We start from the raw sequence: 13593 nt of genomic DNA, 5'->3' as shown, positions 1-13593 counted from the left end.
TGCAAGGCTGGCTCCTCCTCTTCTGGTCTCACCCTAAAGCAGCCCTCACATCAACCCTCTGAGAGCTCTCCCGGGACCACCCAAGTCAACTCGGTTTCCCTGCTTCCCTGCTACCCCCATCTCTGTTTACTTGCTTTATACTTACCACAATCTAAACATTCTGTTTCCTTCTTTTCTGTCTTCTTTACTACAAGGTTACTGCCACTGTATTCCCAGGGTCTAGCACAGTTCCTGGCACAAGGTCTATGCTCTGTAGATGTATGTTCAGTGTGTAACACTAGCCTGATTTCCTGTCTCTTTTCCATAGTAACAGCCTTTGGGTGAAATTGAAAGTTGGTTAAATGCCTTGGGGTCACCAATCGGATGTATCAATTAGGTAATTTTGATGATGTCAATAAACTCAACTAATGACATGATGACTAAGACTTGCTTAAATTTCTAACTCAGAAAAAAAACAAAAGCTGAAGGAATGAGCTTACTGGTGGACCAGTTTCAAATCAACTCTGGCTAAGCTTCTCTCTGAATGAGAACCACACAAAGGAGCACCACTTCCAGCTGAACTGACCTGGGGCCAGGAGCAGAGGTGGCACCAGAGCCTTGGAAAATCGAAACGCAGTGTTCCCAGAGCAGGACATGACACAATGATGGGAAGAAGCCAGCAGGGGCTGCTGCAGAGTGGGCGGACAGTTTCCTCGACAAGAATCCTGGGCACACCTGGCTTCCGGCCTCCAACATTTTAAAACAACCATTCTTATAAGGTCCACATGTTCCTGCACCAAATCATTATCAGCCATCTCATTTCATGCCACAGCAGAAAGACAAACTAGTATCACCAGCTTGCTTGCCCAGAGGACGTGGGCTTCAAGAACCCAGCCAGTAGAGCTCCTTGGTGACGTTCTATCACAGGACAGTAGGAATGACTGGCCACAGGAAGCCACTCGCGTGGTCCCGGAGCAGGGTGGCATGACAAAAGTTTACAAGGTCTTGCTCTGCTTGAGGTGAACTGGGAAGAGACTGGCCAGCAGAAATGGGTGGCTCCTTAACTCACCTGTCTAGCTCTGTTTACTTGCCCGGGTGCTGAAACTAATCTGATCACTGAACTCCATCCCAATGAAAATGTTGCCCCACCAATTTTACTCAGTCCAGAGGTACAGTGATAACAACAGCTGCAAAAGCAAACAATTACTGAGCTCTTGCTAGGTTATTTTAAATGCCTTATAGGTATTGATTCAACCCTCACAACAACCCTGTGAAGTTGGTACAACTGATACCCTTATTTTCTGATGAGGAAACCGAGGCACAGGCGGGGTTAAGTGACTTGCCTGAGGTCACACAATTAGTAACAGTGGAGCTGGGATTTTAACCCAGGCAGTCTGGCTGCAGAGCTCCCGCTCATAAATGCTATGTTTCCAGGCAAACCTATAACATCCCGAAGGCTTCGGGGATAATCATACAAAGTTACCAAGGTAAATGGAACAATTGTACCACAAGGGACAAATGAGAAAGAGATGAACACATACAGGGAAGGGTTTCACAAGTTCAGGCTCCGAACCTGTCTCCCCTGAAAATCCCAGCAGAAGGCAGTTTGACTGCCTCTCCATCCAGCTACAAATTTAATTATTCTCATCGCCTACATTTTCGTTTTATTTTCTCTGCAAGGGATCTTGGGTCATTCCCTTTGGCTCTGGGTTGTGCACCTACCCTGCTATTTAAATACACTTTACAGATCAACAGACCTTCGAGCAACGTTTTGGAGCTTTTTATACAAGTTATGTCATTGAAATGAATCCTGACAATAAAGATATGAAGAGGGTAGTATGGGTTTTCTCCCATATGTTTTAATTTTTATCAAAGTTTAAGAAACTAAAAAGGTTTATATGCATAAAAAACACATATACTTATAATGCACGATGGCAACAGCCTGCCTCACCTCTCCTCCTGCCTCTCCACCCTCACTCCTCTGTGCTCATCATAAGCAGATGTGTTCAACTTTTGGTGTTTTTCCTGGTCTTCATCGCTCTGTTTCTTAGTCTTTAGAAATTCTTACTGCTATTCTTATTGCTACATTCTCATACCAACTCAGTCACTACTTATTAATATCTTGTTCTTATTAATATGGCTAAACCACATTTTCAATTAACTGTGGTCAGTGCTTACACTTTGAGAATGTAATTATCATTCGACTAGAACCTGCAGTGCAATCTGTGAGTACAGCCCCTTTCTTGTACAACTTTTTTTTTTCTCCTAGATGTCATCATTTCCTTTTCTCCTACTAGCCTGGTTTCTGATGAACAATCCATCATTTTTTTTTAACAGTTTTTGTTGTAGATCTAACCAATAATTCTTTCCAGTGCTCAAACTTATCAGATAACTTATCAAACCTCCGCACCCGGAGAGAAAGGTGGGTGTTCTCAGTGCTATTTTCACTGAAGAAAAAAATCAAATCTCACACAGGTGAAGAGCTTGGCTCTACGTCCTCTAGAGACATGATTCATCTGATACCAACCCCAGCATTCACTCCCTGGCAGCACTGCCTCTGGGGAAAGAAGATGTGCAGGCTGTGGCTGCACAACTCCAGAGGGGGCCGCTCCCCCACACGAGGATGAGAACGGGGCCCTGGAGGGAGGTGACACACAGATCCTGTAAAAAAAGGGAGCCTTCCCACCTCATCTTCAAATACTGCTCCTGAGGGTCTTGCACTGCACTGGTTCCCCACCCCTGGTAGTATCGTGTGGGACACTCTCTGTCCTTGTAGGTTGCTGCTCTCTGTCTGGCCTTGTTTGTTTGATTCATGTTTAGCACCTGGCTTCTCTGCCTACCTATTATGCAAAGCCACCACCATATCAGTGCCACCTCACCATGGTCCCTGGGCTTTCATGTTAAGCACGGCTTTTCCCTAGGGGTCTCTCCATCACTGCCGCACCTTCCAATGGCAAGAAGCCACTCTGGTGCTCTTGTTTCAGAGTCCAAGCTCTTTTTGAGTCCTGTTGCATCTTGCAGGGGTGCCTCCAACTCAAGGTAGGAGTGATGGCAGACACACCCAGAACCCAAAGAAAGGCTATGCTTTTCCTGCTGCACAGGAGGCTTGTTATGACAACTCACGTCTCAGACATTCCAAGGGAGGGGTGACCTCTCTCCAAAGCCCCTACGTTATAATATTTCTTGAAATACTCTGATATGTCAAAGCTGAATGCTATATAGCACATGGTGCCCAACCAATGGAGGTGAAGAGTTGTTGCACTGATGATGGGTGATGTGGTACCTGACACACTGCCCAAGCCCTGAACTTGTTCTACTCTCCCTGGTTGTGATGTAAAAACAAGAGCACCAGGCGAGCAGAGAGGTGATGTGGAGTCATAGGGGGAAATTCTTCTAAATGAAAAAGTCGTTCCAGAAATATCAGGCTTAGATGCTAATGAGGCCTGAATGGGGGTCTCCTTTGGACTTTCTGCTGAAATTCAACCACGTAGCATTTTACTCTGAATTTAACAGCTGGGTCAGTCCTTAATTGACCCAAAAGATGACAAGCACCCCAAAAGAGGACACCAAATTCTGGTCAACTTCTGTTTAGGATAAAATGATCACTAAAAGATTCCGAAATTATTCTGTCAAAACTTTTCCAGTTGCAAGTGAAGAAATCCAACTTAACCAAAATGACCAAAATGTACATATTAAGCACTATTGTAAGTGTCCAGGATAGAAACATGGTTGCCCAAGAAAGTACCTTGTTCTGTTTCCATACAATAAAACTTTAGTTAGTGTAGATGTTCTAAAACAATGGTTTTCAAACTTTAGGTCTTGACCCAGTGAAACAGGATATCAGTTCAATGGATCATGACCAGCTTAGTTAAAAAAAATAGGAGAGGCTAGAAAAGAGCAGAGAGTAAAGCTTAAGTATTGCTTCATGTGACTTTTTCTGTAGCCATTTATATGCATAAGTGCACAAGTCTTGAGTCTTGATGTGTCAAAATGGATTTCTTACTGTGGGTAGGTTTGGTGAGCGCCGTGTTAAGCCCCAGACCACAATGGGAAGGCCCTTTGGCTGAGTCCTGCCCACAGACATGTTTTGTTTGGCCTACACAAAGATTTTTTTGAAGAGAAAGTTGAATCATTTGCCAACATTTAAGCATCTGGAGATTTTACATAAAAACCCCTATTTCTAGTCACTCTTGGAAATTGGAAGGCCTGGCCATGTGGCCTACGTGCCTCCATTCCTAGTTTTGTGGGAACCAGGATAGAGCAACAGAGTGGCTTTTCGCTGTAGAGGGGTCCCTGCTGTCCAGTTTGTCCTAATCTCCATTCATTTAGGTCACCTGCCTGATTCTTGGAGGCATCTGTACGTACAGCCTTTGGTTCTAACCATCCTCAACTCAACCTGACCTGCAAAGCCCTCCATTTACCCTTCCTCACGTTCACTGCAGTCACGTGACCAATAGTAGTTCCTGCCAAACTCAGCTGGCTGCGTTTCCTTCATTGCTTCTGTTTTGCCAATTGGAAACCTTTCTCTCATTTCCCCTTTATCCACTTGTTGCACTCCTGTTCGACCTTCAAAGCCTCACTTGCCATGACCTCCCAGGAGAATTAATCACTCCCTGCACTGCAGCCCCATATTACTTTGAGTTCTCTGTTGCATACATTTCACATTATATCATAATCATTTCTGTGTTTATGTTCCTTGCTAGAATGTGAGTGCTTTCAGGTCAAGAACTACATTTTATTTGTTTCTATACCGAGACTGTTCATCTCTTATTAGGTTCTGAATAAACATTTAAACAAGGATAACCACCTCCCGCACCCATACGCATCCTTCATCCACTTGTTAGTTCGTTCAACATTCACTGAGCACTTACTATGGAGCAGACACTGTATACTGAGTACGAATTGAATTAAACACCATCCCTAACAGGAAGAAATTAACAGAACCCTCCAAGGTCAATCTTAAATGCTTCCTTTTCTGTAAAGTCTTTTCTGATTCATTTGAAACACTAACTCTTCCTTCCTTTGAACCCCGAGAATACCATTTATACCCCTTCTGATCACCTTGTGTTGCCTCTCTTTTCAATCAGCACCCCTCCCCACAATGGCTAATTCATTAACCTACTGAAGGTAGGACCTTTTCAGTGTATCAGGTTACCCCCGAAATACCTTGTGGAGAGTAGACCTCAATAAATTTGTGATGCGCTCAAGAATCCCGTTGCTATGGCTCATTGCTTCAGGCTGGGCTCTTCACACATGGCAGGACTGGCAGTGTCTTCCAGTTGAACAGGAACAGCACCACTGAACCCAGTCCAGAAGATACCATTCCCACTGTCGGCCCTAAAACTGTTCCTCGACGGCTGTCCAGACAGGGCTCCCACGAGTGGCACATAGCAATCCAGCAGACACTCATCTAGCTCCACGTGTCACTTAGGGGACCCTCCATGGACCTGGGAACCCGCAGCTCCTGCCATTTTTCTGAGGGGTACTCAGCCCTCTCTCTCACTTCCCATCAGATACTCCACGGTGAAATAACCACGCTACCTTTTTCTAGCATTCTCTGTTTGTCTTAATTTTTCTTAAGTTTCTCCCTGCACAATGTTTCAATTAGCATTGTGAATACAGACTGTTGAACAATCCATGTTGTTGAATGACAAGACAGAATCCAGACATCTAGAATACAGACCAATATCGTGGAGGTGGGTGAAATGCTCCAGGTTTTAATACTATGTTTTAGCTCCTCAAAGACTATCCTGGCTCCTTTGAAACTATCTTTTACAAAGGATTCCAAAAAGGTGTATGAACCCCAGTAAAAATGTTCACCTAACCCTTCGAGAATTTGGAATGATGGTTACAGAATGGCACTCCTGTGCCTTGACTCCCTGCCTTCCCCAAGTCAAGCTGAACGCCAACTCACTCCCAGGGAAAGGCACCTTGTAACTTCCTCCCAGGCCCACTCTCTGCCCATCCAGTGTCATATACTGACAGCAGTCTCCTGGCCACTCAGATCTCCCAGAAGGCCTTTTTTAAAATGAACTATAGCTTCATTCTATGATGCAGGAGAGTCAGCGTGAGAATAATGTTCTTGGTCTTCTCTTTGCTGTCTGCATTGTAAGCAAGATAAATTAGCAAAAGAGAATGGAGAGGTTACTTATATAAAAGTTCTCACTTCTCTGCCTGGAAGGCTGATCATTTTACCCACAGAAACCATGGATTACCTAGACAGTGTCAGAGTATGCTCCCCGGACCACAAGCGTCAACATCATCTGGGAATTGCTAGAAATGCAAAACCCCACGCCCTTCCTCAGACTTACTGAATCAGAACTCTGGGAGCAGGGCCTAGACATCCCTGTTCTTACAAGCCCTCCAGGTGGTTCTGATGCCTGCTAACAGTTGAGAACCACTGCCCTCGATAGTCATTTCCCTGGAAGTCTTAAGAAAACCAGCATCTTCACAGTTAAGTCCAAGTATTCAAATAAGTCAGCCTATCGGATTGCAATGGGACACAGAAACTCAACCCTGGGCCCCCCCAGGGCACACTGGACCATAATAGCATTAGTCATGTCAGTGTGAACACAAATGCAACGTTTCAGAGAAAAGAGGTCATGCATACAAATATTCACCCTCCCCACTGTTAACAAAATTTGCCCTTGAATACACAGTTCCTGCCAGTTTGGGATAAACATACCTCTCGGTATGAGTCACCATCAGACCAACACACAATGAAATAGGAAGCTGTGCTGGTTTCTACTGTGGTGTGCCCAGATCAGGCTCAACCACAATGGGAAGAAATCCTGCACCACTCACCCATCACTGAACCTTCTGAAAGGTCCTCTGACTCTCTAATGCTGGCCCAGGAAAATACTCAGCATTTCGGCTTTGGCACAAGAGATGCAAGCACTATGAGGGCCCTCCTGCTTGCCTCCCAGGAGTTGTGAATATGATGATGACACAGAGGAGCCCCCCCCCTCACAGAGAATCGGTGCACAAGATTTTGCTCTTGGTAGGGTGAGTCTCACTGAGGATGTCTTTTCTGCGGGACTTTGGAAAGTCAAGTTCTTGTTCTTTAAAAAAGGGTTTCTCCTAAATGCCCATCGACAGATGAATGGATAAAGAAGACCACCCATCTCAGTGGCCCAACCAGCTGAGATGTTCTCAAGAGTGGGTAAATTTAAGTCAATGTGTTCCTTCTCTCAGATTTCTTTCCACATTCAGCCTTAAGTCTAATTGTGGAAACAAAGTCTTTTTTTTTCTCTCTGGATAAACATTTTTAGACATCAGTGAGTAGGTGGCAGAGGGCAGGGATTTGTTGTGATTTTTTTTGTTTTTTAATGTGAAGTTCTTTCCCTTAGCGTTAGAAATCCCATCACCCAGACAGCCCTTCGGTTGTGAAGAAAACCGGAGCAGAGCCGTACTTCCTAGTGAGAGTAGTACAATTTCATTTATAAAACAGTAAGAGAAATTCACACTTGGTTTTTTTTTTCCTCTTGAGTGGAATATGATGACAAAACTGGATCTCCTCTCCCTCCAAAGATTCAAAGTTCACAACTGAGTTGTGTGCGTAAGTCACAGATCAAGACAATGTATTCTGAAGCTTATAGCATCGTGGTGTCTCCTTAAATCAATAGCTTCCCTTTAGACCTTACTTAGGAAATATCCCTGTCATTGGTGTCCCTTGAAAAACTTGGGGTTTTTCAAGTTAAGGATAAATGAAGAACCTAGACAATTCCAGGCGCAGGTAGGGGTGGGGTATGAAGCATCAACCTGGGAAGCAGGGTTGGAAAACTGAATCTAGGAGAAGCTATTTTACACCAACAGGGGGCCTGGAAGGCGACTTGGATGGATAATGAATTATTATACTGCAGAGAACGATCTGTTCTCAGACTTCCGCAAGGACGGAACAGAAATGGGTTTTGATTACATTAGGCAGTGTGCACGTGCCTGAGTGGGTAGTGTGTGTGTGGGTGTGGGTTTTGGGAGGAGTGGGAAGGGGCGGAAGAACAGATACCATTAGAGGCAACAACACGTGGCAACCCTAAAGGTTGTTTGATAAGACAATATATGAAGTCAACAACTCCTTAGGGAGAGACAGACACTCTTCCTTAAGTCGTACAGGTGATGATTAAATTGTTGTATAATTTCTCTGGTGTTTACTTAACTGCTCAGAGTAACTCTAGAAGAATATACAGAAGGGATGGGCCTTTGTAAAGCACTGTTAGGAAGCAGAACTTGAGTTAGGTCTTGGGCAGATACAGAAAAGGAGACTATATATATTTCTCACCAGGACAGGAGGGGCAGAATGACCCAGGATGGAGAAGGAAGATACCTCCATGATTATTCAAATAGGAAAAGTGTGGGGGGAGGTACCGTAAGTACAATTAGCACAGATTCTGGAGCCAGATAGGCCTGGGTAGAAAATCAGCTCTTCTACTTTCTAGCTAAGTGATCTCTGGCCAGTTTCTAAACTCCTGTGAGCATCCTCTTCCTCATCTGTTAAAGGGGAGGAGTACCACTGACCTTGATGGTTTCAAAGATTAGAAACAATGTATGTAAAGCTTTCAACACAAAGCCTGCCAGTTAGTATATTTTCAATAACTGGCAGATTTAATAGTAACATTAAAAACAAAAACAGAACCTAGTGGCAGGGCAGGAATAAAGATGCAGACGTTGAGAACAGACTTGAGGACACAGGCGGGGTAGGGGAGGCTGGGATGTAGTGAGAGAGTAGCATGGACATATATACACTACCAAATGTAAAACAGATAGCTAGTGGGAAGCAGCCACATAGCATAGGGAGATCAGCTCGGTGCTTTGTGACCACCTAGAGGGGTGGGATAGGGAGGGGGGGAGGGAGGGAGACGCAAGAGGGAGGGGATATGGGGATATATGTATACGTATAGCTGATTCACTTTGTTATAAAGCAGAAATTAACACAGCATTGTAAAGCACTTATACTCCAATAAAGATGTAATTAAATAAAAGCACACACACAAAAAACAAGATTGTCTTAGATAGGGGTGGGGAGGAGGTAATTTCAGTACTTGGGGAGAATCCTCAATGATTAGCAGGAAGGCTTGAACTTTACCTTGTCACTCATTTAGGTTTCTGAGCTGGAAATATGATGACATCGGCATCCTAAGAGGATTGCTTTGGTGCCAGTCTGTAGGACACATCTGAGACCCAGTACCCCACTGTCTCAGAAGTTGCTAAGAAACAAGATTGCTCCGTGTGTGTGTGTGTTTGTGTGTGTGTGTGTTTGTGTGTGTGTGTCTCATATACCTGAATGTCAGGTGGAGGGTGAACGTCTCTCCACCGAAGGTGAACTAGAATGAGTTTCACTGGGTCCTGCTCTACCTTAAAAGCAAGTTGGGTGACTTCCCTGGTGGCGCAGTGGTTAAGAATCTGCCTGCCAACGCAGGGGACACGGGTTCGATCCCTGGTCCGGGAAGATCCCACATGCCACGGAGCAACTAAGCCAGTGCACCACAACTACTGAGCCCGCGTGCCACAACTACTGAAGCCCATGCGCCTAGAGCCCGTGCTCCACAACAAGAGAAGCCACCACAATGAGAAGCCCGCGCACCACAACAAAGAAAGAGTAGCCCCCGCTCGCCTCAACTAGGGAAAGCCCACGTGCAGCAACGAAGACCCAACGCAGCCAAAATAAATAAATAAATAGATTTATTAAAAAAATAAATAAAAGCAAGTTGGGTCATCTAACAGTGACAGAAAACTGAGAAACAAAATAAACAAAAAATGATGTGCTCAAATGTAGAACTCTGTCTTCCTTGATGTGACTCCCTCGCTGCTTAGTTTTTATCCTCTTACATGATTTCCAAACCATAAGCCCCCCTTATTATTTAAATAAATGAGTGTTTACACAACGTAATCTCTAGTATGTGCTTATTCTTGTTTTCTCTAACAAAAAGGAATAATAAATCCTTTTTGTGTTCATTTTTAAAACTTGCACTAGAACACACATAAGCTAGACAATTACAGTTTTTAAATGAGTAGAGTGGGCTCTGGAATTGAGGTTGATGAAAGTGTATTCAGAAAGACAGATATTAACTGATAAACCCACAAAATCTCTCCTGCTTCTTTGTTACAGGACACAGCAAGGGTAAGACGCCGTTGAACGCGTCAGAGAAATAACCATTTCATCAAGATTCCCAGATCAATAAGTCTCTGCAACGGGAAATGGGTGGGCACCTGGTTAGGAGGAGAGAAGAGAATGAGGGTCAAAGCATGTTGGCAAATGTCATTCCACACTTGTAGAGGTGTGATCTGCCAGCATGCTTTCTTTCCTGTCAGTGTCAATCCCAAGCCGAGAGATACATGGAAACTTTACCTAGGAGAGAAAATGGTGGCACAAGTCAGAGCTAAACCATCTCTAAGTGGTGAGCAACAGGGAATCTATGTCACTCCTTCAGAGGGCTTCCCATGTTCCTCAGGATGGATGCTGCCGTGATCCAAGCTCACTCAAGGCTGATTCGTGTCAGCTCCAGGAGAAAGGAAGAAGCTAGGCCTCTCTGGCAGCAAGAGGAAATGGAGAGGACTAGAAAGGTCTCAGAATCAAGAAGACACAGGTTCTGGATCCAGCTCTGACAACAGGCCAACCTGTTTCAACTGTGAGAATCTACGATGGGCAGGCACCAAGCTATGAACTGGAAGATTAAAGATAGAGACACAGGGCTGCTTCTAAAAGGCTCGCTGTCTAGTGACGGAGCCAGTGGGTATCCACACACTGTAGTAAATGCAGACACTGAGCCATGTTCCGCTTTGATGGAACACAGAGGATGAGCGCTTGGTCCAATTACCCGCTGTGTGATTTTGAGCAATTTACCTACCTTTTCTGAAGCCCAGTTTTCTCACTCTAGGATGAATGTCTGGACTACGTGCTTTCCTGTGCCCTTCTCTCTTTAAAAGCTATAATGAAATTCCTTTCTTTCCATGGAAGCGCTTGTGTACCCACCAAAAACCCTGCCTTCCCCTGCTGTTGGCTGAGGTCAATGCAGTCAGAAAGCTGGGAGACAGAAGTGGAGACTGACACAGACCTCAAAATAAAAAAGGAACAGCCTTTAATCAGTGGCTAAGGGCTAAGATAATACTAGTATGTGACCTCTCGGTGCCCTGTCCAAAGTGTTCCAGTCAGAAAGTGGCCACTGACTTGTAAAGCAAATGTGAACCCAGGCAATCCGAGCTTTGGGAAGTCTGCAGTGACTTAAAAAGAGCTGCTATTCGGGGACCACTGATCTATAATACATTCACCACATACAAAAAGTCTGGAGCTTCCTGGACCCCTGGGGGATGGAATCGGGAAGTGGCTTTTACAATCCCCTTTCCCATCACTCATAAATTACTCCTGTTGGGGAAACAAACTCAAATCCATTAGCAACAGAGATCAGAGCCAGGTTGTTTCTCTCCTCTGTGGGAGAGGTAAAAATGAAGAGACCTGACCTTGATTAAATGTCAACATCTTTATCTGTTACTCTGAGGGTTCCTGGTATCACCCCAAAAAGAGAGGAAACATTATTAGAAGCACCTATATTCGCACCAAATCATTTCACTCAATTACCCCTTAGTCCATGAAAAACCAAAGCTAAACAACGTGATTTATGAAAGATGCACAGGAGCAGAATGGATAGAACAGAAGCTGTTTCTCTTTGTCCTAAGGTGTGGTCTTAACACACTTAGCTGTCATGATCCTATTTCTCCATCCATCCATTAGCATAATAAACCTGAACTGAGTTTCCAGCAATAGTGATCAATTTGAGTTCAGCACGTTCACCTAATATTTATTCCCTGTAGGGGCTTTACGAGAAAGTAGATAAAGATAAATCACTGAAATGTTCAAGACAGGCCCCAAAGAGCAGACATCTGTGTTTATGGAGAAAAGTACGTCCCCAGTCAGAAAATGTGGTAGAATAAATCCAAGCTTACCCAAAAAGCAAAATTAAATGGTGGTTACTCACACTATCAAATCATGTTGTAAAGGTCCCGAAGACATATTAAGAGAAAAAATCAAGTCACAGAAAATGATCAAAGAACGATCCTTTTTAAATACTATCTACCTATCTATCTATGTATCTATCTATCATCTATCTATCTTATTCCTGTCTAGAAGGTCTAAAAGGATACATAGTAACTATTAACAATTTTGCCTCAAGAGAGAAAGGGGAGTTGAGGTGTACAGGGTAGGGGCAAGGGGATTTCATCTTTCACTCTCTAGTCTCCTGTGACATTTCACTTTTCTTAACGTAAGACATATTTATATATTACTTGGATAATTAAAATCAAACACTGCTGTGCTCTTTTATATTTCCCAGATAAACGAATAATTTAAACTACAATTCAATTCTGAAAGATTTAACTTCCATTTCAGGACCACGCCCAGTGCATAAATACTGCACACCTGTGCAGAGCATGACAGCCCTCTCCCTTTTTACTTTCTTCTTAAGACATCATCTGCCACCTTTGACATGTTAAGCATCCTTTGAGGTGTTTGGAGGAGTGATTAGGGATGCCGCTGAAATGACAGGTTATTAAGAGTGGCACACCTGGAATCTTTAAGACAGCCCGCTTCGAACTTCCAGCCATACAGCTAGGCTTGGGCAGATGCCAACACAGCACAGACGTGGTAGAAGGGTCCTTTCATTACACGTCTTCATTAATTTATTGATTTGGGTGGGGGTAAGTGAGGAAGAATGGAGGCTAGGATGAGGGCAGGAAGGCAAGGCTCAAACACAACCAAAATTTCAAAATGCAATGTCAGGCAAAAGAGACGCACGCCCGGGAGCTCGGCTGTGCAAACACTCCAGAAATAGGATGTGCTTCTGACGACGCCGTGGCTAAATGAAAGGTTCTTGATGAAGTAAGTCTCCGTTCTGTGGAAACACGGACACCACAGTACAGATTCTCACACCAAGAACATGTCTGCCCGGCTTTGCATTGATCATCCCCCATTAGGTGGCCGAGCCCTGCAGCACCGTTCCAACTTCTGCAACCATGCACAGTGATCGATATTTATAATTACCTTTCTCCTTCACCATGGCAACCAGGGCCTTTGGCGAGCAGCACCGAAGGAAACAGGAACAAAGTCTAGGAGTGGGAGCGCCCCTAGGCAGACAGATCGGCTGCGGCAGAGGCAGCGAGGAAGAACCGGGGCATCCACTTGCCAAGTCCGGGGCTTCTTTCTAAAGTCCCGCCCCCTGTCTGGAGGGCCGAGCTCCGGTGCCCGCCCCAGCGATCGCTGCCGAGTGGTGGCCGCGCCCTGCTGGTGGAGGGGGGAGGGGGGGGACGCTGCCCTTCGGCCTCAGCCACTCACTACAGCTGCTGCTGTAACAAATGCAAAATTCCAGTGTCCTAATCTCTGGTCACTGACACCACGTAGCATTCCTCGTGCCGGGAAAACGGGCATCAAAATGCTCCGGAGCCCTGGCCCCCTCCCGGGGTCTGATAAATGATTGCCAGAAGAGGGGGGCCGAGGGGCAAGCCAGGGACTGTTCCAATAAGTGAAACTAGTCAATTGTTAGCTTATTAGTCTCCTATTACTGCTGCTGTCAATTCAGCTTCTTTCAGACCAACTGAATAAATAAAATTAGCCTTGGCAGCTCATGC

At 44.8% G+C, this 13593-nt stretch overlaps 1 protein-coding gene across 1 annotated transcript in view; it reads right to left on the bottom strand.

Annotated features, from left to right (window-relative positions):
* The window catches only part of ABLIM1 (actin binding LIM protein 1), a 182280-nt gene extending 169052 nt beyond the window's left edge, over positions 1-13228 (bottom strand). Inside the window, exon 1 of the mRNA XM_061191323.1 lies at positions 13010-13228. Within this exon, the coding sequence (XP_061047306.1) occupies positions 13010-13025 (16 nt within the window). The 5' untranslated portion in view covers positions 13026-13228. The remainder of the gene's footprint in view (positions 1-13009) is intronic.
* Positions 13229-13593: the final 365 nt, after the last annotated feature.

Source organism: Eubalaena glacialis, chromosome 1 (genome assembly GCF_028564815.1).
Source record: "Eubalaena glacialis isolate mEubGla1 chromosome 1, mEubGla1.1.hap2.+ XY, whole genome shotgun sequence".
Classification (NCBI taxonomy): Eukaryota; Metazoa; Chordata; class Mammalia; order Artiodactyla; family Balaenidae; genus Eubalaena; species Eubalaena glacialis.
Note: the sequence above shows the minus strand (reverse complement) of the source record. Positions and strands in the feature narration are given on the sequence as shown.